Below are 23,657 nucleotides of genomic sequence, written 5' to 3' on the forward strand. Positions count from 1 at the left end.
TCTGGATGACTCACTGTATAAACAGAGCTCCACCCCACCTTTCTCTCTGTGTGAGCTGTCCTCAAAGAGCTCATGGGAGAGCTGATAACTATTATTACTCATAAAAATGAATGAAACTAGCTGTTCTGTCCAGATGAGCACCAGGTATGGTGCCACCAGGTAGACACAATTAATATTACCTATTTTAGCTATTCTAATTTGAATTGTTGTTAAGCTATTATTGTTTTATTTATCATAACATAGCGAAAGCCCAGATTAGTGCTAACTGGAGAGAATTAGTGTGCTAATTCTGGACAGATTTCAAATGTACTGTGATGTCACTCACTTTAGACTAATGTTTCAATGTTATATATGTTATATTTTAATAAATAAATAAAAAAGAACAACCACAACTCTCACCGTGACTATTTTAGAATCTTATTTATCTAGTTTAATACAGTATAGGATGAGCTTTGATTAAAAAAGGTTTACAGCATAGTGATATAATCTAGATTAGTGCCAAATAGACTACGTAATGAGGCATAAACAGACGTACAGAGGTATTGTCTCATTCACTAATCATGTCTATGTGTGTAATACGGGTCCTTTGAAACAAGAAACATTTTTTAAGTCTCTTATTACAATAATATTTAACTTAAACGCCTCTGATTAGCTGTTGTGTTCAAGAAATCAACAGATACAGTGCTCTCCACTAATATTGGCACCCTTGGTAAATATGAGCAAAGGTGGCTGTGAGAATAAATCTGCATTGTTTATCTTTTTAATATTTAATTTAAAAAATTCACAATATTCTAACCTATCATTTAAGTAAAACTGTGGAAATCAGGGGGAAAATATTATTATGAAATAAATGTTTTTCTTTAGTTTATGTTGACCACAATTATTGGCACCCAATTATTGCAACGTCCTTTATTCAGGATGACAGCTCTGAGTTTTCTCCTTTAATGCCTGAACAGTTTGGAGAACACCTGACAAGAGATCAGAGACTATTCCTTCATACAGAAACTCTTCTTCTACTCCTTTAGTTTCCCAGCTCCATGCTGGTGCTTCTTCTCTTCAGTTCACCTCACGCATTTTCTATAGGCTTGAGGTTAGGCAACTGGGAGGGCCATGGCAGAAGCTTCATTTTATGCTCAGTGACACATTTTTGTGTTGATTTTGGTGTTTGATTTGGATCACTGTCCTGATGGAAGATCCAACCACAGCTCATTATAGAACTTCTAACACATGCAGTCAGGTTTACATATTTTATCTGTTGTTATTTGCTAGAATCCATGATGCCATGTATCTGAACAAGATGTCCAGGACCTCTGGCAGGAAAATAAGCCCACAACATTAAAGATCCAGCAGTATATTTAACCGTGAGCATGGGGTACTTTTTGTACCAAACCTATCTTGAGTGTTTGCTGCTCTTTTTTTTAGTTTCATCTGACCACAGAAGCCATTCCCATTTGAAATTCAAGTTGTGTCTGACAACTGAATATGCTGGAGTTTGTTTTTTGGATGAGCAAGGAGGATTTTTCTTGAAACCCTCCTGAACAACATTTGGTCACGTAGGGGCTGTTTGAATTTTTTTTTTTTAGTCTTTTGGCCCCAAGACTCAACTTATCTCTGCAATTCTCCTACTGTGATCCTTGGAGAATCTTTGGACACTTAAACTCTCCTCTTCACCATGCATTAGGACGATATAGACACACATCCTTTTCCAGGCAGATTTGTAACATCTGTAGATGACTGGAATTCTTAATTATTGTCCTAATGATGGAAATTGGGATTTTCAATGCTTTAGCTCTTTTCTTACAGCCATTTTCTATTTTGTGAAGCTCAACAATCTTGTTCTGCACATCAGAACTATATTATTTGGTTTTATTCCTTGTGATGGATGATTAAGGAAATTTGGCCTTTGTGCTCCTCATATTTATAATCCTGTGAAACAGGAAGTTATTGCTGGACAATATCATTCTAGTGTGCTAAATAAATGCAAATATGAATGGGAATATACTTCAGAGATATTTTACTCATTATATTTTCTAAGGGTGCCAATAATTGTGCCCAACATGCATATGAGAAAAACATTTATTTCATAACGTAAGTTACCCCCCACTTTTAATTGTTTTACTTCAATGAAAGGTTAGCATTTTGTGAATTTTTTGAATGTAAGATCATAAAGATAAACAAAGTAGATTTATTTTCATAGCCGTCTTTGCTCATATTTACCAAGGGTGCCAATATTAGTGGAGGGCACTGTATGTCTGTGATTGACAAGACATGTTGTAAAGAGAAACCTTTGACACTCTCCAGAGCATAAATATAATTATGCATTGGATTGTTTGCCAAATCTGTTTCACCAGTATGCTAGTATTACAGCTACAACTGAGGATGGTCTTGCTTTCGTTTGAGGTTGTTTAACACCCTCTAGCACCCCACAGAACCAGGTTGTGCTGAATTTTGACTCCCTGACAAATTAAAGATGTGATGAAATAAAAAAAAATCATCTAATAAATAAATAATAATAATGCATAATGAAATCGGACAAGCTCAGTGCCAATTCATTTTCTGCCAATTTTTTGTGAAGCGTGCAAAGGATTTTAGGTGATTGAAGGACATGAAGGACACACTTGATGCATTGTTTAAAATAAGCCAAGCAAAGGGCGTAAAATAGAAGCTGCCTTCCAAGGATCTTTTGAGCTGAGGCGACCTTTGACAGCGCTTGAAGACATGGCAGTCTAGACATGCAGCCTTACAAGGAAGAAACCTTTAAATTGAGAATCACCAATATAATGTGTCTCCCTAAGCGAACACACCTTATTCAGCTCATCAACATAGTAATCCATATCCTGAAACGTATTAAATAAAATATGCAGTGTTGGCATCCAGGATCAAGAAGCAGCACTGTCTTTCAGAAAAAAAAAAACTGTCTTTTACAAAAAGCTATAGTATAATATTTTTAGATAATAAACAGTATGTATTTTTTTAGTTTTTGTTTTAAGTTTCTAAGTTGAATGAAAAATTGCAATAAAATGATCAATAATGATATGGTTTAAAGTGGTGAGGTCCAAGTTAGTTGTTTACTTAATTGTTAGCCCATTGTGAACTGTTGGACAGCTTCTTTAGACCAGGGGTCTCCAAGCTTGGTCTGGTGTCCTGCAGAGTTTTGCCTCAACACACCTGCCGAGAATTATCTACACTCTTAAAAATAAAGTTGCTTTAAAATGTTCTTCACAGCGATGCAATAGAATAGAAGAACCATTTTTGGTTCCACAAAGAACCATTCAGTCAATGGTTCTTTAAAGAACCATCTTTTTCCTACCTTTTATAATCTGAAGAACCTTCTTTCACCACAAGGAACCTTTTGTGCAATAGAAATGTTCTTCAGATGTTAAAGGTTCTTTATGGAACCATTTAGACAAAAAGGTTCCTCTGTGACATCATGAAGCACAGTCTTTATTTTTAAGAATGTAGCATGCCTAGTAAGACCTTGATTAGCTGGTTCAGGACACTGGTCCTCCAGGATAAGTTTTGAGAACCCTGCTTTAGAAAAATGAAAAACTTTTAACATTATTTATAATATTAATATTTTATAATATTTCTAATTTTCTAAATACTGTTCATTATACTTTTTTTGAGAGGGCACTGGAAAGATCATAGGTTGTATAGTGCATGTATTTTTCTTTTCGGTAGCACTTGAGAATATTCTTATTATGTTTGATCAAACTTTGATTCATGTGTTATGAATAGCTTGACATTTTTTGGTCTCCTGGATTTTTGTTTTTGTGTTCAAAGCCATACGATTATGAATTCAAAACATGCATGGGGTGAGTGGAAGGTAAATAAAATTCAAACAAAAAGAAATTCAAACACACTTACCTCTATGGAGATTTATTTTTGGTAAAGAACAAAGACACAAAAGATCAGGCTTATAACAGGCCTGAACAATCAACAACACAAGGCGCCAATGAATGCCAGGAAATACGATTTGTTGCGCCCTCATTTCTGTAACCTCTGCTTTTTAGTCTTTGTGCTGTGCTGAAAATCCTTTACATAATTTGATGTTCCCAGTCAAGAATCTTATCCCAATCTTGTTCCCAATTTTTTCGTCAGTTTGCTTTCTATCAATTAGCACAGATTTTGTATTTCTTTTTGGATCTGAGCTTATGCACCTTAGTTTTTGACTCTGTCAGTCAAAGTCAGCATGTTTTAATCCAGTGTGATAACATTAACTATCATTTTGGGAAAAAGAAAATCCATTAACATTTTACAATAAGGCTCCATTAGTTAATGTATCAACTAACATGAACAAACAATTAACAATACATTTATTACAGTATTAATTATTCTTTGTTAATGTTAATGAAAATACAGTTGTTCATTGTTCATGCTAATTCACAGAACATTAACTAATGTAAAATCAAAAGCACAACTTGTGATTTTAATAATGCATTAGTAGATATTGAAATGAATGTTAACTAAGATTAAGAAATGCTGTACAATGCTAGTTAGTTAATGAACCTTATTGTAAAGTGTTACAAAAAATCCTCTCTGCGAAGTGTGAATCATGAAAAATAATTTTCCTGGAAACAAAAAGTGGGTTTCTTATTATCCAAAGATTTGTTTTCCACAAATATATTTAGTTTTGTTGATTAATTTAATGTTGCTATTGTTTTCGATCACGATTAATCGCATATACAATAAAAGTTTGAGTTTGCCTAACATATGTGTGTGTACTGTGTGTAAAAGCACATTCATGTATATATTTAAGAGAAATATGTTATTTTGACATGCAAAATGGCACATGAAACTACTTGTACATGCAGTCTCAGAAAGCCAGTTATATGATAAACGTCAAATCTTTTACAGCAGAAATCTGCGTGGCACCGTACCTACTTGCTCGTCTTATTTTTCTTACTAACTTTACTTTTACTTACTTACTGTAAACTTTCAGATAACTCCCTCTATTATGATCTCACTGTGTAACACCCCACAGTGCCTGTGCAAGCATCACCTGAATGAATAACAGTCATTTAGTGAATGTTAACACCCATGATGTCCTCACAGTCTGTGGCTTGGACTTGTCCATGCAATCATTTCTCATTCATGCAGTAATGTCATGACAACAAGATAAACATTTGCTAGTGGAAGTTTTTTTAGGTGTGTAGCTGCTGATTAACCGCTGTCTGCCTCTGTCCTCTGTCCAACAATACCTGCATTATTGTTTTGTTCAGGGCACTCAGATTGACTTTACAGGTTTCTATCATAAGTCACACTGCATCAGGAATATCTGGCATGCAGTCAGATACTATGTACCGTTCTCACGATGTCAAATGTCTGATGACTTTCTCCTACAACCATGTTATCACCTGTTGTGAAAGGTGTGACTACTGATGGGAGTGTGTTGTGAAGAAACAAAGAAAGTTCTTGTTCTCTAGCTGTCAGCTCCCACTGAATAATGTACTCGAATGTGTCATCCACGTGCTGTGAGTAAACCTGCAGGGTTTTGTTAAGTGACTTTTTATAGCAAAATCCTTTTGGCCGACAAAAAAGGATGTCCCTGGGGGGACAGACAGTTGCCTTATTGTCTCTCTCTATTTTGGCTGCAGTTATTGAGGTTGATTTGACATAAAATAGAAACTGATTCTCTGCTAAATAATGACCGTCATATCACATAGAAGAGTTAAGGAACTCAAGCTATCCAGGCATATTTAGTTTTCTCCACTGACATGAATTAACTCCAGAAGAAGCCAAAACATGGCTCTTTATATAGACACTGTTCAGAGTTTTTTTTTTTTTTTTTTAATCAAAAATTCAGTTGCACTTTATACTACAGTATGTGTATTTATGTGTACAGTGTGCCTGCCTAAGAAAGTTCTGGTAAGGTAACTACATAGGGGAAGAGTTAAATTTAGCGGTAGGTTCAGGTTTAGTACCTAGTTATTACCTAGTTATTGTAATTACTATAATAAGTATATAGTAAGTACATGAGGAACAGGACTGTAAAATAATGTGCTACCAAAAATACAATAAACTTCTAATGTTAGAAGTAGTGTCACATAATCTTTCAGAAATCATTCTAATATCCTGACTTGGTGCTCAAGAAACATTTTCTATTATCTGTGTTAAAAACAGTTTTACTGCCCTTTTTTTCATGGAAACCGTGACACATTTTAAGGATTATTTTATGTATAGAACGTTCAAACGAACAGCATTTATTTGAAATACATTTTTTGCAATATTATAAATGTCTTTACTGCCCCTTTTGAATGCATCCTTTACTGATCCCAAACTTTTCCAGTAAAATGTACAGTGCACAGCATAAATGAGTACACCCCCTCTGAATAAATATAAAAGATGTATTTTCTTAAAGATCACTGATATAATCATGGAAAGATGGCAAAATAGAAATGTATTAAACATATACTTAATAAAAACAACAAAATATATATCATATATTTCTGTAAAATAAGGAAATTACCCAATTTTGTTTAAATGAAGGATTGCAGAAATGAGTACACCCTAGATTTAATTCAGCAAATGTATAATATTCTAGTACTAAGTATGTCCTCCAGAACTTTAGGTATACTGTTCTGAACCTTCTTGGCAATGAGAATAGAAGTTCATGACAAATTTTCACATCAGTCCTGTTTAACTCCTGGAGGATGACCTCCTTAAATACCTTGGTCTTTAAAGGGGAGTTCTGCTCATCTCGTCTCTACAAAATCCCCCACAGCCACTCAAGAGTGTTAAGACTGAGTGAAATACATGTCCACTGAAGGATTTACACCTTGGGAGAATGAATATTTTCATTGTCATGTTGAAAAAATGCCCAATAATGCAGAGAATGAGGGGAAGGTAGCATCTTCTGTTTCAAGTTTTTATATTACATCACACAGTGGTTTGTGAATTCATGACAGCTTTGATAAAGTACAACTCCCTCACACCTTTAGTACTCATAAATCCCAATATAAGAGCTTTACTACCAGTGAACATCACTGTGGGTACCAGGCACTTCTCACTATACTCCTCCTCTAGCAACACCAGAACATTTTGGATGCTTCTGGACTGGAAATGATTGACTTGGTCTCTTGAGACAAGAGTAAGGATTACCAGAAGTCTATATTTTGTAAATATGGGCCTTGGAAGAGGTTAAATCAACACGTTCTCACTCCCAACTCGTCACATATTGACGCTTGGTCAGGTCACTTTTTGATGCTGAAGGCGCGGAGGGTCCTCCATTGTTTTCAGTTGTTTGTCTTAATTTAATGGTTTGCATGCATTTGTAAAAAACAGAAATACTTTTATATAAATGTATACTTTCACTGGAGCACCTAAACCCACCCCTACCCTAAACCTTCCCATTTCTAAACAATATAAAAGACGTAGCAGACAAAAATAAGTACAGTCACAGGTCAGCCATACGCTCTCTTTATGCAAAGGTTGAAGGTTTAAATCGCTGAAATGATCCCGCTCCGTTAACATGCTCACATCTCATTCAAAAAGATACTCCTGCACATTAGCGTGACGCATTTGGACACGAGACACACAAGAGAGAAATGGCATTTCACAACAGCATGATGCAATCAGTCACGAGACACCCAAGAGCTAACGCAGAACCTGATTTTACCAAGTACGACATGTTCCTGGATCAACATTGTGATTAACCAATCAGATTTGAAAAAACAGTTTATAGTTTTTGTGAAGTTTAGGCTTACAATCAGTGTTTGGTGCTTGTACATCAGTGTCATTCAACTATCATTTCCTCTGATTTTAGGGATTACTCATGGGTAAGTTTAGGTTTAGGTGTAGGGATGTGGTCAAGATTACATTTTTTTATTACAATGTTGTTCCAGGGTCAACAAAATATGTTGACCCAGGAACACATCTAACTTAGCAAAATCATGACGTGCAAGAGCTAATAGCATTTCACAGACTGCAGCAGCACACAGGATGGCGGACAGAGATGACAATCGCGTCTATTCTTCTCACAAATCAATCGTTTTGCCTTGGAACACTTGGAATATTAATACCTTTTATTTATTTTGCTGAATAATTTTGACATTCTTCTTTGGTAATTGATCAAGCAGGCTTTTTGGAACATTATATCTCCAAAGAACCCTAACATGTCATCTAAGTAAAGAGTAAGAGTAATTGCTAAATTTGTTAAGTTTTAGAAGGGGTGTACTTATTTATGCTGCACTATACAATGAATAATAACAAATTACAGGTAACACTGTCCTATTGTGCATATCTTAGCATTTACAAGGCATGCCCTCCACCCCTGTCAGTATCAACAGGTTCATATTATGTGCTGTAATTTCACTATAGTTTATGCTACAGGCACAATAGATAACTACAGTTGTACTTTCATTAGGGCTCTTCCTTATTTAATTGTGTTTAAAACCAGCAGCTGCAGCCATTATAAAGGAAATTGTTTCCTTTAGGGTGTATATATACAATATAACAATGTATTAGATTCAAGACAAACTAGTCTAAATGAATCACCTCTACCAGAATTTTTAGCTTAAACTGTAGCTGTATTTTGGGTTAGGTTACATTTTATTTCGATAGTCCACTTTAGACATTCTAAACACAACTTTGCAACTATACACTACCAGTCAAAAGTTTTTTAAAGAAGTTTCTACTGCTCACCAAACCTGCATTTATTTGATCCAAAATACAGCATAATCAGTAACATTGTGAAATATTTTTATTATTTATAATAACTGTGATCAAAGCTAAAATGTCAGCATCATTACTCTACTCTTCAGTGTCACATGATCCTTCAGAAATCATTCTAACATGCTGATTTGCTGTTCAAGAAACATTTATTATTATTATTATCAATATTTAAAACAGTTGAGTACATGTTATTCAGGATTCTTTAATGAATAGAAAGATGCAAAGATCAACATTTATCTGAAATAAAAAGCTTTTGTAACATTATACACTATACCATTCAAAAGCTTGGAGTCAAATTTTATTTTATTTTTTGTTTTTTGAAAGAAATGATAGAAACTAATGCTTTTTACACTAACTTTTTTTTAACAATAATCCTAATACAAGGATGCTTTAAAATGATCAAAAGTGATGATAAAGACAGTTATAATGTTACAAAAAATTTCTATTTCAGGTAAATGCTGTTTTTCCGAACTTTCTATTAATAAAAGAAAACTGAAAAAAAAAAAACTACTCAGCTGTTTTCATAATAATAATAATAATAATAATAATAATAATAATAATAATAATAATAAAAATGTTTTTGAGCAGCAAATCAAAATATTAGAATGATTTCTGAAGGTTCGTGTGAGTGAAGTAATGATGCTAAAAATTCATCTTTGAAATCACAGGAAAAAATTACATTTTAAAATATATTCAAATAGAAAACAGTTATTTTAAATAGTAAAAATATTTCAAAATTTTGCTGTACTTTTAATCAAATAAATGCAGGCTTGGTGAGCGAAAGAGACTTCTATAAAAAACCATAAAAAAATCTTACTGTTCAAAAACCTTTGACCGTGTATGTCTACTAACTCTCATTCATTTGCAACAACGTCTCAACAACAAAAACCCTCTTAGTGGACTGTTTGACGGTTAGTAAAATAAGCTGACATCTACTTTCAAAGTTACTTATAGTCTGTAGAATGTGTTTTGTGTGAGAACACACAAAATAAAGTGTTAGCGGATATTAAGCGGACAGTCTATTAATACTTTAACGACTGCTAGTTGACATGTTGTTGCAAAGTTACTTATAATTAGTAGAAATTAAAGTGTTCCCATAACGTGTTTCTAGCTGGCTGACAGCTCAAAATATTCCAACAACCAACTTGACCACCTGAAGCTGAGTTGTCGATGCTCCATAGTAATATACCTATACTATCTTTTTTTCCTGGACATGTCCTGGTCAGGATTTCTAAATTGCCACGTTTTGGCTTTGTTATGCTATTAACAGCTGCCGAAGGTAATGCCTGAAAAAGAGGTTTGACCAATAAAGTGCAGGCATTGTACATAATGAACCAATGGCTTTTGGTTAAAGCAATGCAAATACACGTATACGTAACGTATGAGGACTGTACAGAGCATAGGTGTGTTTCAACTTGAAACGCGGTGCACAGGCCAGTTGGTGTGTGACATCAAAGTACCGCAAGAGTCGGCTTCTTATGCTTTCGAATTGCTCTCATGGTATTTTGATGTCATAAACTGATTGTTCTGACACAGCACTGCTTGAAGTTGAACACACTGAACATCAGTAGGGAAACTCATGTTATCCTGATTAGCATATTTCAGTTAGGCCCAGCCAGTAAAGGCATAACTACCATCTGAAGTTCAGATTCTGATCCCAAAAAGCCTGTCTCTTTACTGATGGCCATTTGCAAAGGATTTTCCAGTGCTTTGATTTAACCTTCTCAAAAGGACACAGAATTAACGATTGTCGCATAGCATCACCTGGTGGTTAAACACCTCTACTGTGGCATCAGGCACACCCATATACACGGCCACTGCCACACACCTACTCTGATTCACACACATTTTACACACTATTCTGTGTTGTATACAAGCACCTCCTTTCTGTTTTCAGACTTGAGGTTGTTTTTTATTTAATAGTTTTTTGTTTTATCCAAACACTCCTTTTGAGCTGCACCCACTTTAAATCATAATGAATCATGCAACACCTCAAGTTTACACTAGTCTATGATCAATGATCTGTGTCTGTTCACACACTGTACTAGATGTGTCATGTTTGTTTTCTGCTAACACCTATTTAAAGGAATAGTTCAGCTAAAAATTATTTACAAAACTGTATGACTTACGTCCTTCTGTGAAATACAACAAAAATAAATAAATGCTGAAAATTTAGACCCTCACCCCCAGCACATGTTGAAATGCTCTGTCTTTACATCAACTAGAAAACAAGTTTACTTTTTTCACAAGTTTAAGCTCAATTTAAACATGTCCTTAAAACATGTCCCTTTTTTTATTTGTACAACTTGTGCTTTTTATTACAAGTCTTTTCAAGTCATAGTTCTGTGAAGAAATCAAACTTTAAATCATTATTCACTAAAATGTTGCCCTCTACATTTTGCAATTTTTAAGTATTTCTGTTTCAGTAAAGACAAAGAATCAAGAGTTTATAATGACATGAGGGGGACAAAAAATATGTTTTAATAGCCAACAATCAGTGTTGGGAACTTATTAAGTTACTTATTAAAATTCTAATGATTACAAAGGGGAGTTACATCTGAATACTTTCACACACACACACAAAAAAATTTGATTGATTTCTTTCCGAAATTGCATTGACTGCTTTAAAAAATGAGACACCAGGAGTTAAGGACACAGAATAGGACACATACTTATTAGGATAATGTTTTATTTTCTATTTGGATTTATGTATATGCTTTATTTTTTCAGGATTAACTGATTTTTTTTTTCCAAGGCATTGTTAGATGCCAGTGTTTCCTGTTGTAGCAACTCAAAGATTTGATTTCAAAAACAGTGTCATATCTATTAAATATTTTGTTATGATTTTAAATCTTTATTTAACCTCAGACCGATCTCAAAGTAAAAAGAGGTATTAAAGTTTGATTTTGTGGTGGCTGTGCTTTAAAATTAAATTATTATAATTTTAATTCACGTGATTAAGGATTTTAAAAGTCTGACATTAATCAGTGTTGAGTACTACTGTAAGGTTATAACCCTGTCTGCTTAAATGTTTCAAAATGAATAACATTTATTAGAAATTTAGAAAAGTAATCAAAAAATAATCAAATGTAACCAGATACATTACTTTAATAAAGTAATTGAAATAGTTACACTACTTATTACATTTTATATAGCGTAACTTGTAATCTGTAATCCATTACGTTTCCAAAGTAACCTTCCCAACACTGCCAACACTCTTACACTCTTACATTAGCTTATTATGGATACACATTTTTGGAATCTATCGTCCTACGCAATAGACTTTACAGTGCCAAGCAGGTTAAATGAAACCTCCACCACATTGAAGTGTAGATATCTTTTCAGTAAATCTTTTTACACTATCATAGGAGTGTACCTGCGCCCTCATAACATAAGATACGTCAAGATGAGATGATATACTCCAGAATGCTGCTTTACCAGATATATAACCCTCCATGTAAAAGTTTTTTTTTTTTAAAGAAAATGCTAAAAGGAAATGATACTATGTGGTCTGACAGATTTGGTTTGTCACATTGCATGTTTGTACTGAAAATGATAGCCTATATAAATGTCTTATCGTTAGATAAGAAGAAAAGAGAAAAAGATAGATATTTAGTAACTTTTGGGAACACTTTAGTAAAGAATGAGATGAGTCAACCAATGAGCTCAGTTGCATGAGAAGAAAATATTTGAGTTTTTATCAGTTTGTACTTTTGGTGTGAAACCACACATTCAACACACCCTGCTCGTAAAAAAAAAAACCCACATACATACTTGTTTACCTTTTGAACCTACTAGTGTTTGTGCACAATTAGGCGTTTAGCCATATTACATATTTGTAATTTAGAAGCAGGGTTAGCATTAGTTTTTACCCGTGATTTCTCCAGAGCAGGGTTAGCAATTTGTGCTCTTTACCACGTATTGAGGTCCCAAACTTGCACAGTGTGAAACATTAGACACTAAAGGGAAAAGAATAACAACGTACAGAAAACGGTAAAACTGTTTGCACTACAAACCAGTGTGCTCATAATTGAGATAAGACATTAAAATAATATGGTCACCCAGACACACCAATTTGCAATATCAAGCAGCAAAACAAGCTATTTTGTACAACTGAAAATTGCTGGATGCAAATGAGACCCGAAGCCAGAAACATTAAATTTACAGCCAACACATTGTTAATTTCCTTGACAAATAATTTTCGTCAACAACATTTTTTCACTGACGAAAACAAGACGATAACGAAACAAAAACTCGTTTTAGAAGACTAAAACTATGACGAAAATCTATTGACATTTTCGTGGTTTCATTTAATTTTAATATAAAGGCGCATGTTGCATGTCACAGCAATTCAGTTGGTGTCTATTATGATAAAACTTTAATATCATACCTATACAATGAGTTTGGTAATTTTAGAGAAATGCTTAATAAATGCATTACACTGTAACTAAACCCATATATTCCTGATAAGAATATTTATTGTTGTCAGCCACTTTAACATTGTAAATACACAGTTTGAACATTAACACTGCACACAAACAGGAAAACAAAAACCTTAAATAATGATTCAATGAAAATGTGTTGTACCTAAAAGTTAAAAAAAACTGTACTTAAATGTCCTTTAAAAAAAAGTAAAGCTTAAATGTATTGTTTTAACATTCATTTAATGAGTACCACTGCATTCGATTTTAGCTAAAATCTTATGATATTTAGTTAACTAAAACTAGACGAAACAAAAAACTATTCAGATTACTAAAATCTGACTAAAACTAAAAGGAATTTACTTTGTTATACAGGATTGTCTCTCAAAAGGTTGTATTGCCCTTCCAGTTCTATAATCTTCAGTCATTCACTGATTCTGTAGGCCACGATAGGGATCTAGTGTGTTGACATACAACAAGACCTTTGACCATGTACTCCGCCTGTTCATTTTTTCATTTAGTTTTCAGATTAATGGAAATGTTATGATTAGAATTCTTGATAATTCAGTGTAGGACAAGACATGCCACATTTTGCAAAACAATGTTGATGTTCGGGTTATAGAGGACAAGGGTTCTTACCCACATGTTCTTTGAAAAGCCAAACATCCTCTCCCCTCCCCCATCTTTGGCTAGTATTTAAAGATTTTTGTGAATCTGACAAAGTCACGACCAAGCATTTGCTTTTGTGTCTTGTCTCCCACTTCCACGCTCAAGTCTTCAACTACGACGGCACTATGTCTTACTCCTCATCCAGAGCCCTCAGTGTATATGGAGGAGCAGGTGGTCGAGAAACCAAGGTCTCCTCGTCCCCCTCCGGGGTTTTTTATTCTTCACCAAGAGGCTTCAACCTAGCTGACGGATTAGACCCATGCGCTGACGAGAAGGCCACCATGCAGAATTTGAATAGCCGCCTGGCCAACTATCTAGAGAAGGTGCACTCGCTAGAGAAGGCCAATGCTGAGCTGGAGAAGAAGATCAGAGAGTGGTACGAAAGTCGCACTGAGGTCACATTCGACCACAGTTTGTACCTGGACGCCATCACGGACCTGAGGAACAAGGTAAGTTGGGAGAGGAGTGGGGAGTGAAGGATCTTCAGACAGAGAAGATGACCTGACATGCTATTTGACACATGACATGCAGAAATGATATTCTCTGTGAAACTAGTAAATAAAACTCTAACTCTCGTAAATAAAATTCTAACTTAAACTATTTGCCTATTCGCCTATTCGCCAACTAATTGAAAGATTTTAGGTACTAAAACTAAAGAGAAATTTAAATGACAAAAGCACATAAGAAAATTACTCAAATGTACATTTAAAATATGAAAATAAAATCTACAGATAAATAAATACTAAATAATAAATAAATAAAATAGTTTATAAGTAATTCTAAAGTAACAACAGAAAGCTAATTTGCTTGTGGCATTTCTTTTTTTTTTAGCTCTTACACATATATTCACTGATTGACTAGTTTCCAGTGGCTTCTGAATAAATATATGTTAAGAAACATACTGAACAATTTTTGTTGTCAGATTTGGCTTTCGTTCCACATTCTGTGGCTGTACTTAATTCCACAGAAACAGCTCTAAAAATAAAATGACTCCAGGTGCCAGAATGCTTATTGTGCAATAGACCAATCCACTTGTTTCTTCTAATTTGGAATTCAGTGTTCTGAGGGCGTATTTTCTATAAGCTTCAAAAAATTCCGACATCATTGGCACTTGCTGTTTGTGTATAACCATCTGTATGATACAACAACTTTTCCTTTATTTACTGGCAGATTCAACTGGCTTCCCAAGACAATGCCACATTAATGCTGTCTGCGGACAATTCCAAACTGGCTGCTGATGACTTCAAGCTAAAGTGAGGAAGTGAACTTGTTTGTCTTGCGATTGATTTAATTGGTCATTTGTAGATAATTATTTCTATGAACCATCGCCGCAGGTATGAGAATGAGCTGGCCATGCGTAGGGCCATTGAGGCCGACATCACCAATCTGAGGAAAATCCTGGATGATTTCAGCTTGAAGCGGTCGGATCTGGAGATCCAGATTGAGGCTTTGAACGAGGAGCTCATCATGCTGAAGAGAAACCACAAGGAGGTACGATATATGACATGTATTTCCCACCTTTGCCTCACTGAGCAGTCTTCAGTGTGGTTATATTATGCCTGTTCTGTCTTTGTAGTTAATCTTTGTAAAAGCTCATTGACTTTAATTAAAATGGACTCAGCTGATTAGTTCAACAGTGTATTATTATATCTAAAAAAAAAGAAAATTCTAGCTTGTAAACAGTGGTGATATTACCATGACAGGATTTCTATTTAGGGCATTGCCCATGAGATCGGTCATTCAGATATTCCACCCACAAACTGATTCCTGTTTTACACAAACCTGTTATATAATCACAAGTAACCTGGAAACATTTACACTGCACTGTATACAGTAAATATCACCATGGTGATGTGGTACAGTGATGTCATTTAGACAGAGCTGTTTAAATAAATCTGGTTAACCTACTAGCTTTGCATATACAACAAGATACAGTACTTCACTGCCATTATTTATCCTAATTACTACCGCTGCTACAAACGGAGGACTATTTTGCATATCTAGAAGTGTTTTTAAACTGCTTGCCTTTTGCGATCCACTGAGGATTCTGCAGGGGGATACGCCTGTCATTATCAGCTTCTAATGAAAACGAATGACTTCCTGTTGCTTTGTCACAGCAAATCACTCTCAGTGTGAACGACCAGTTTCAGCAGGAAAATTGTCCCTAGAAGTCCATTGTGCTGTTCTGTGCAAACATTGTTAGCACACATAAGGATTCTCCTTGTGTTTATATTTTCTGAATGGCCCATTTAATTCAAAAGCAAAGACGTGGTTCTTCTCTCAGTGTGAGATTCCACCACTCCTCACATTCCAACCTTTCCACAAACAAGGGCACACACCCTGGTACACACTGAACACAGCACAGCTCTTTAATCCTGTGGAATATATAGGCCAGTAACTGATATAAAAGTTTACTTTATAATTAACAGTGACACACAAACTTCAAAACATTTCAGTTGCATATCATAAATATATTAAATCATTGATATAGAAGAGTGATAATTGCACAACAGTTATACTCATGTTCACCAATGCAGTTTTTTATCCAAAATACAGTAAAAAAAAAAAAAATACAGTGTTTTTAAAGATTTCCCCTGTGGTTGCAAACTTGAATTTTCAGGTATTTTTATATATGCTGCATATTATTATCATAGTTGAAATTGTTTGCACTGCATAATTTAGTGCGGAAACCATGATACTAAAAAGTTTTTTTCAGGACTCTTTGATGAACAGTAAGAACATGATGAACATTTATTTTTAATATAAATACTTTTGTCATTACTGCATTTTTGATCAATTCCAATGCATCCTTGCTGGAAAAAGCATCAGAAAATCACAGTGAAAATAAATCACAGTGATCCCGAACTTTCAAACAGTAGTGTGTGTTTTCTAAACCAAATGTAGATGGAAGAAAGGTTAGCTAATGTCTTTTATCTTTATATTTTTTGCTTAAAACAATTGAAAGACAAACAATAAAAATGATAGGTTACTATAGCTGCCCATAAACTGTTGCAGAGATAACAGTTTCCACACCAGAAAAACATGGGGTCATTAAGAGTGTTCCTTCCTTTTTCCTTTTTCTTTTGTTCTTCTGTTGCCTGCTCTGCTGGGGGATTTTCCGTTCCATTACATCATTTTAAACTAAACAGTAATATCACTGGGCCTCTTGGGTTTATGAAAGGTCATCATTCGTGCATAAACACACTTAGGCGCACATTAGTGAAGACTTCGAACATTTCCAAGTGATAAAATTGTTTTATAATAAACGGAAGTCTGCAAAACCTAATTTTCCCCTGAAATCGTCCAGACATGTTTGAGAAGAAATGACTAGGCTCATCGCACCACTCCCACTTTTTTATTCTTTTATACAAATCTACAATTAGATGATTAATACTATCTGTTATACAATCCATCTTCGACTTGTTTTCTGATAATTTTGTTTTTTCACAGGAGATGTCTCTGGCTAGGGCTGAGGCTGGAGGTCAGGTAAACGTTTCTGTGGATGCAGCGCCCTCTATGGACCTGAACCAGGCCATGACGGAAATCAGACAACACTATGAGACTGTGACTGAGAAAAACCGTAAAGAGCTGGAGTCCTGGTATGAGAAAAAGGTGAAGTTAAAACCACAAATGCATCTGTACCTGAGTGACTTTATTACTTTTAAGTATTATTTTGGTATCTTGCGTAGTTTGAAACTGAATGCACATTTGCTCAACTATAATGACAAATAATATTTTTTATTCAACTTCATTAGACCTTGCAACTTAATTTCTAACTTTAAAACGTATATATGGCAGCTTTTCTGTTTCAATCACATAAACTTAGTCACTCATATGTGATTAACAAGATTGTTTTGTGGTGGGATGCATGTGATGTTATAGTTGTTTTGGATTTTGTTAACTTCAGATTGCCACAGTGCAACAGGAGGTGGTCGTACATAATGAAGGTCTTCAAAACAGCGGAACAGAACTGAAGGAGTTGACAAATGTCTTACAGAGACTACAGATTGAACTGCAAACCCATCAGAGCATGGTAAACCTGTACACATTTACAATAACTCATTTATTTTTATTGCAAAACTCACTTTTCTATGCTCTCAGCACCTCATTGAGTTGTAGGATAAAAGAAGAAGCAATGCATTTTAATTTCAAAGTCTGTGGCAACATGTCTAGGCAGAAACTGTTGTGCCAGGCTGTTTTTTTCTGTCCGTGAGCTCCAGCCTCACCCCTTCTAGTTCACCAACCAGGGCTCTGCCAGCTTTAAGAATGCAGTCAGGGGAAATGTGCTGTAATTTCCTATGCTTACACTTGTAGAAGAACAAGAGACAGACTCTTAAAACAGAAGATAGTGTCTTAAAAGTGTGGGTCATTGGTACTGTTTCCATGTAACTCTGCCCTACTGCACCAAATAGCATTAAACAATTACTGCGTGTGCACTGTATAACAGATATTATTAAATAATTATTGTAATAAACAAGCATTATATAAATATATGAAGTATATTCAAGCTATAAAAATATATGAAGCACTTTCACTGGCCACAATTTTGTTGTTGGGAAATTACATTTTATATAATTAAAGTTAACTATGGCATACTAAAATTTGCTTAAATCCATTTCCATGCCATTTTTGCCTATATAAAGGTCAGTTTTTGTGTCATCTTTCATATAAAATTCTTGCATTTTATTACTAATTCCAGTTAATATAATACAACACAATAGGCCTGTTACCAAACAAATTAAATCAATATCAACAAATTTAATTTTCTACTGCAGAATAAACTGAAGCAGCTAAAGTGGCATTTAGATGCCTTTGCACAGCATGAATGCATTTACATTCTGCAAAATTCTACCTGCATAAATAATGTTATCAGTTTATTGTTTTAAATCAGTTTTTAATATACATTTAATATACATTATAATATGAAATGTTGGGGGGAAAAAATGCAAAGATAGGTTACTACTGATTGCCGCCGGTAGGAGGCAGCAAGTAACTTTCTTAATAAGTGAGTCACTGAGTGATTCATTCAAATGATTTATTCACACGGCTGATTCATTTGAAGCATGAAGCAAGAATGAAGCAAGTGTTGACGTTCATCCCAATGTGCATACTATCCATCCTAAATTCTATGTGATGGTAGTAATTTTCAATACTATTTAGGGCAGACAGGGTGGATAGTATGCACATTGGGAACATTGGGACGCAAGGCCTGTCTTTATTGAATCACTATTAAATCATTGACCCAAATTATTCAAAACACTGAATCATTCCATAACGAAACACCGCTGTGTGTTGCTCAGTGATATGTGGCTGTGCTGTGATCTTTGTTTGGAACAATTTTTGTAATCAAATAAAGCAAAAACAGTCAATATTGACAATATTGTGTCTACAATGTAAGTCATTTAATTGTAATTACTTTTGTATCAAATCGAAATTTGCAATCGTACTGTCAGATTTCCAGTCTTGGTCGTGTCATGTTGCTTAACTAGACTATATGGTATGTTACAAGTATAAAAACTTTATATTGTGTTATTGGCAGGTTGGCGTGTGCTAATGTCAAGCCCTGTATATATATTTATGTATATATGTGTAATGCCTATATAATGCCTATATACAGAAGTCAACACTTGATGGTGAACTGGAGGAAACACAGGCCCGTTACTGGGACGAGTTGACTAGGCTTCAGACCACCGTGACCAACCTGGAGGACCAGCTTAGTCAATTTCATGCTAACATTGCCAATAACAAACGAGAGTACGAAACACTGCTGGACGTCAAGACCAGACTGGAGCGTGAGATTGAAGAGTACAGGAGACTGCTGAATGGAGAAGAGAGGTGATGCTGATGAAAATAATTTCTCAAACTTGTGATTTAGTGGATGCTGAATTTGAAGTTTAAAAGTGTACTTCTTAAATGCTTTACTGACACCAACTCTCTCTTCCTTTTTACAGGGAGTCCCACAGTAAGTGACTGTTTTGCAATTAAATATATATATTGCATAATATTACATCACTGTGAAGCATCGTAGTGCATTGCTAATTAACCATCTCCCATTGTCTGTTTGTAGAAATTGTCACCAAAACGATCACAGTGGTGGAAACTATCGTGGATGGAAATATTGTGGAGAGCAGCGAGAGTGTGAGTGTTAATGAGACAGAGGACTAATCTGATCAAAAACACACTTCAGCTGCTGACATCACATTTTACTAATCCCTTCTGTTTAAGACCTCTGTATTGCACTTACACAATTAATAAAGCAATTGGTCGGCACCTATAGCCTTGTAGTAAGTGCGTCGACATGTAACGCAGTTGTGCTCAGTGTGACCCTAGTTCGAATCCCACCTCAAAGTCCTTTGTTGGTGCTGCTCCCCTCTCTCCTCCCAGTACTTTCCTGTCAGCTCTCCACTGTCCTCTCACAATAAAGGTGTAAAAAGCCCATAAATATAACTTAAAAAAAAAAATCAATTAAAAGTTTACCTTTACTTGATTATGAACATCATTATCTGAATGTGAATTTTTTTTTTTTTCTGTGCAAACCTGATTTCTAGCTCTCTGTTAAATGACATTCACATGTGCCTGATGTACTGCAAGCACAAATCTCAAAATGTATCATCATCCTTTCAGAAACAATGCTTTGATATCGACTCAAAACAGTAAACTGCTATAACACAAGACAAATCACAATCATGTTTCTGTGGCATCACTTATTTTATTCTGAAAACCGTGGATTACAAGGTCTTAGGACTGATGTGACAGGTGTAGATGGGCAGTGTATTCTGAAATTTGGTGTTTATTTTGTAGTAGTTGACACCACTTCCCCATCAACTATGTCTTCCACAATGGTCTTTATCATGATGCTTTTGTTAGAGACCACTCCGCCTCCTACTCCTACTCCTCCTCCTCCTCCTCCTCCTCCAGAAGTGGAAATGCTGACAAAGAGAGAAAATATTGATATGTGTTTTTCAGAACCCAATCAGAAACACAAACACACACACACTCAGTTTCACTATCCATCTTCCAACATGTCCTACCTGCCTGCTTCTCCATCCAGCAGTCTCCTGTACTCCGCGATCTCCATCTCCAGCCGGGTCTTGATGTCCAACAGCATTTTGTACTCCTGACCTTGTCTGTCCATGTCAGCTCTGAGCTGAACGATCTGCTCCTCCAGACTTGTTACACGAACCTGCAGTTGAGTCAGCTGCATGGAGTACTGTGCTTCTGTGTCCTTAAGAGTTCCCTCAAGAGACGCTTTCTGTAAAATAGAGTGAATATGGTAAAGTGGTAGCACATATATGTTGGGTTTAAATTAGAAGAAGTTGTTTTAAACAACTTATCACAATCTAGGATGAAATTGCTGTTCTAATCAGCATGGTCAGGATTATCTGTTTTGCTGGTTTCACAAATATCTACAAGCAGAATACCAGCTTGGAGACCAGTTAGAGCAATGTAGACCAGCTAAAACCTGCTTAGAATAGTTTAAAATGTGTATTTCAGCAGCTGTTAAAAAGTTACCATATTGGTACAGATGTATCCTAACACACTTACTTTACTGAGTTCAGATTGTAACTCGATCTCCAGGCCTTGAAGGGTGCGTCTAAGCTCAGTGATTTCAGTCTTGGACACTTGTAGGGTCTCTGTACTGGCCACAACCTCCTTAGTCAGTGTCTCTGACTGCATATAAATAACATTGAGAGTTTAGTTAAGCAGGATGAATCACTCCATTTTTGGCTAGTTCAGATTTATTAGCCCTCTTCTACCTTTGTTTGGAACCAGGCCTCTAAGTCACGTTGGTTTTTGGCAGCAACTCCCTCATACTGCTCACGGATTTCAGCCATCACACGGCTCAGATCCTCCTGAGGAGCTGCGTCCACCTCTACGTTCACTGAACCAGTCATCTGACCGCGCATGGCTGCCAGTTCCTACGAAGAGCATTAGAATTTGACATGATCTATGACCCCTGAGGCACATTTTTAAAATGCTTATTAGTTTTACATTTCACTGCTATGTCAGTTCTTTTTATTGTCTGAGGAACATGTCTGTTTTGGCAAGATCTATGTTGATAACAATCAAACAGCAATATGATTGAGTTGGACAGGTTTTTACCTCCTCGTGATTCTTCTTGAGGAAGATAAGTTCCTCCTTTAAGCCTTCAATCTGCATCTCCAGGTCGGATCTTGCCAATGTCAGCTCATCAAGGAGTCTCTTCAGCCCAGCAATATCTGCTTCTACAGATTGGCGCAAGGCCAGCTCGTTCTCATACCTGAATGAATCAAAACAGAGCAGCTTATTAGCAACTTGTCTGTTAAGTAAGATATTTCATACACTGTAGGGTTGGACTTACTTGTTTTTGAAGTCGTCAGCGGCCAATTTTGCATTATCAATGGCTAGGTAGACTCCTCCATTGACACGGGTGGCATCTTGGATCTGTCAGAGGCAAGAGATGCTTCAAATGATGTTTTTGCAAAATGCATAGCTTCTAAATGTGCATACACATGCAAAACATTGTCTGTTGCACCCATTTTGGGAGGTGACATACATAACAGTACAAATGCATGGCTTGGTTTCATTCTGATGCGCAAAAAAGTCAATGAAAACATGACCACACCCTTAATCCTGCAGCTATGAAAACAATATCGTGTGCATGAGATTACAGTAGCAGTACCTTATCCTGAAGGTCGCTGATTGTGGCCTGATAGGCAGAGTAATCTCTCGCAGCAGGTGAGGTTTTGTTCTCCAGAAACTGTCTGATCTTCAGCTCGAGATCTGCATTGGCCTTCTCCAGAGAGCGCACCTTGTCCAGGTAAGATGCCAGACGGTCGTTCAGGTTCTGCATGGTTGCTTTCTCATTGATGGTCACGTTGAGGTCCGTATCGCCTCCCCCAAAGCCTCCTCCAGCACCACCACCAAAGCCAAATCCTGCTCCACCTCCAGCGCCACCACCAAAGCCAAGCCCTGCTCCACCACCAAAGCCAAAGCCTGCTCCACCACCACCGCCGCCACCAGCTGAAAAGAGGCTCGATGCAGTGGAGATTTTGACCCCTCTGCCTCCTGCACCCCCATACACGCTGCCAGAACGCATGGATCTTATTTGGCCACCGACTCCGCCACCCATGATGGATGACCTTCCTAGAGAGGCACCCTGCATGGAGCCTCCACCGAATGCCCCTCCAGAAGACCTAAAACTATGGCTGCTGAAGGACGTCATTGCTGGGGTGCAGAAGCGAGAGTCTTTTTGCTGGAAGGAGAGGGAATGTGGTGCACAGACGTGGCTGATTGATTTTTATATGTTTGTGGGATGAGGTAAGGGGTGGGTGGAGGTAGAGATGGAGGAGGGGGAGAGGGGAGAATATGAACTCAAAACTTCACTCTCCGCCCAAAACATGCCCAGAGGCAGAGGATCTGGCAGGTAAAATGACATGATTTGTTGGAATGAGCTCTGAGTGAGAGCCCATAGCCCAGGGTTATGTGCAAAAGACAAGAAACACCAAGAACATACACACATCCTATCTCAAAATATGCATGCATATATAACCTGCAACATTTTTCACAGAATGTGATTGTTTTGATATGTAGGACTTGATTTTCCCATGCATGCCTGCATAGGGTCTCATGTTACTGCCATACGGTCTGTGTTACAGGCTTCATAACAAGTGTGCTGACAGGATGACCTGCGCCTGCCAGCGGGGTTTCCAAGACAACTGAGTGCTGGATGTGATAAACACTTATAAACAGCAAGCTAAAACCACACAGTGAAATGGGCTCTTGCACGTGGAATGCTGCCAGCTTCCCCAGAACAGACCTCCCTTTGTCTTTTCAAACATGAACAGAACAAAAAAATAGCAAGAGAGAGAAACATTTTCCAAAGTGAACTTTTAAATTGCACAAGAGCCATCT

At 36.3% G+C, this 23,657-nt stretch overlaps 2 protein-coding genes across 2 annotated transcripts; one reads left to right on the forward strand and one right to left on the reverse strand.

The window, feature by feature from the left end:
• The first annotated feature begins 13,807 nt into the window (after positions 1 to 13,807).
• krt98 (keratin 98) lies at positions 13,808 to 20,447 on the forward strand. The gene is made up of 8 exons (XM_051121991.1): positions 13,808 to 14,212; positions 14,934 to 15,016; positions 15,098 to 15,254; positions 17,214 to 17,375; positions 17,671 to 17,796; positions 19,381 to 19,598; positions 19,715 to 19,725; positions 19,831 to 20,447. The coding sequence occupies exons 1-8, from the start codon at positions 13,889 to 13,891 to the stop codon at positions 19,926 to 19,928; spliced, it is 1,179 nt and encodes a 392-aa protein (XP_050977948.1). The 5' UTR covers positions 13,808 to 13,888; the 3' UTR covers positions 19,929 to 20,447.
• Positions 20,448 to 20,452: 5 nt separating this feature from the next.
• krt15 (keratin 15) lies at positions 20,453 to 23,034 on the reverse strand. The gene is made up of 7 exons (XM_051121984.1): positions 22,426 to 23,034; positions 22,105 to 22,187; positions 21,867 to 22,023; positions 21,521 to 21,682; positions 21,309 to 21,434; positions 20,795 to 21,015; positions 20,453 to 20,692 (listed from the first exon to the last, which is right to left on the reverse strand). Exons 1-7 carry the CDS (start codon positions 22,966 to 22,968, stop codon positions 20,554 to 20,556), a joined length of 1,431 nt encoding a protein of 476 aa, XP_050977941.1. The 5' UTR covers positions 22,969 to 23,034; the 3' UTR covers positions 20,453 to 20,553.
• Between the last annotated feature and the right edge of the window lie 623 nt (positions 23,035 to 23,657).

This window comes from Labeo rohita, chromosome 11 (assembly GCF_022985175.1).
Source record: "Labeo rohita strain BAU-BD-2019 chromosome 11, IGBB_LRoh.1.0, whole genome shotgun sequence".
NCBI lineage: Eukaryota > Metazoa > Chordata > Actinopteri > Cypriniformes > Cyprinidae > Labeo > Labeo rohita.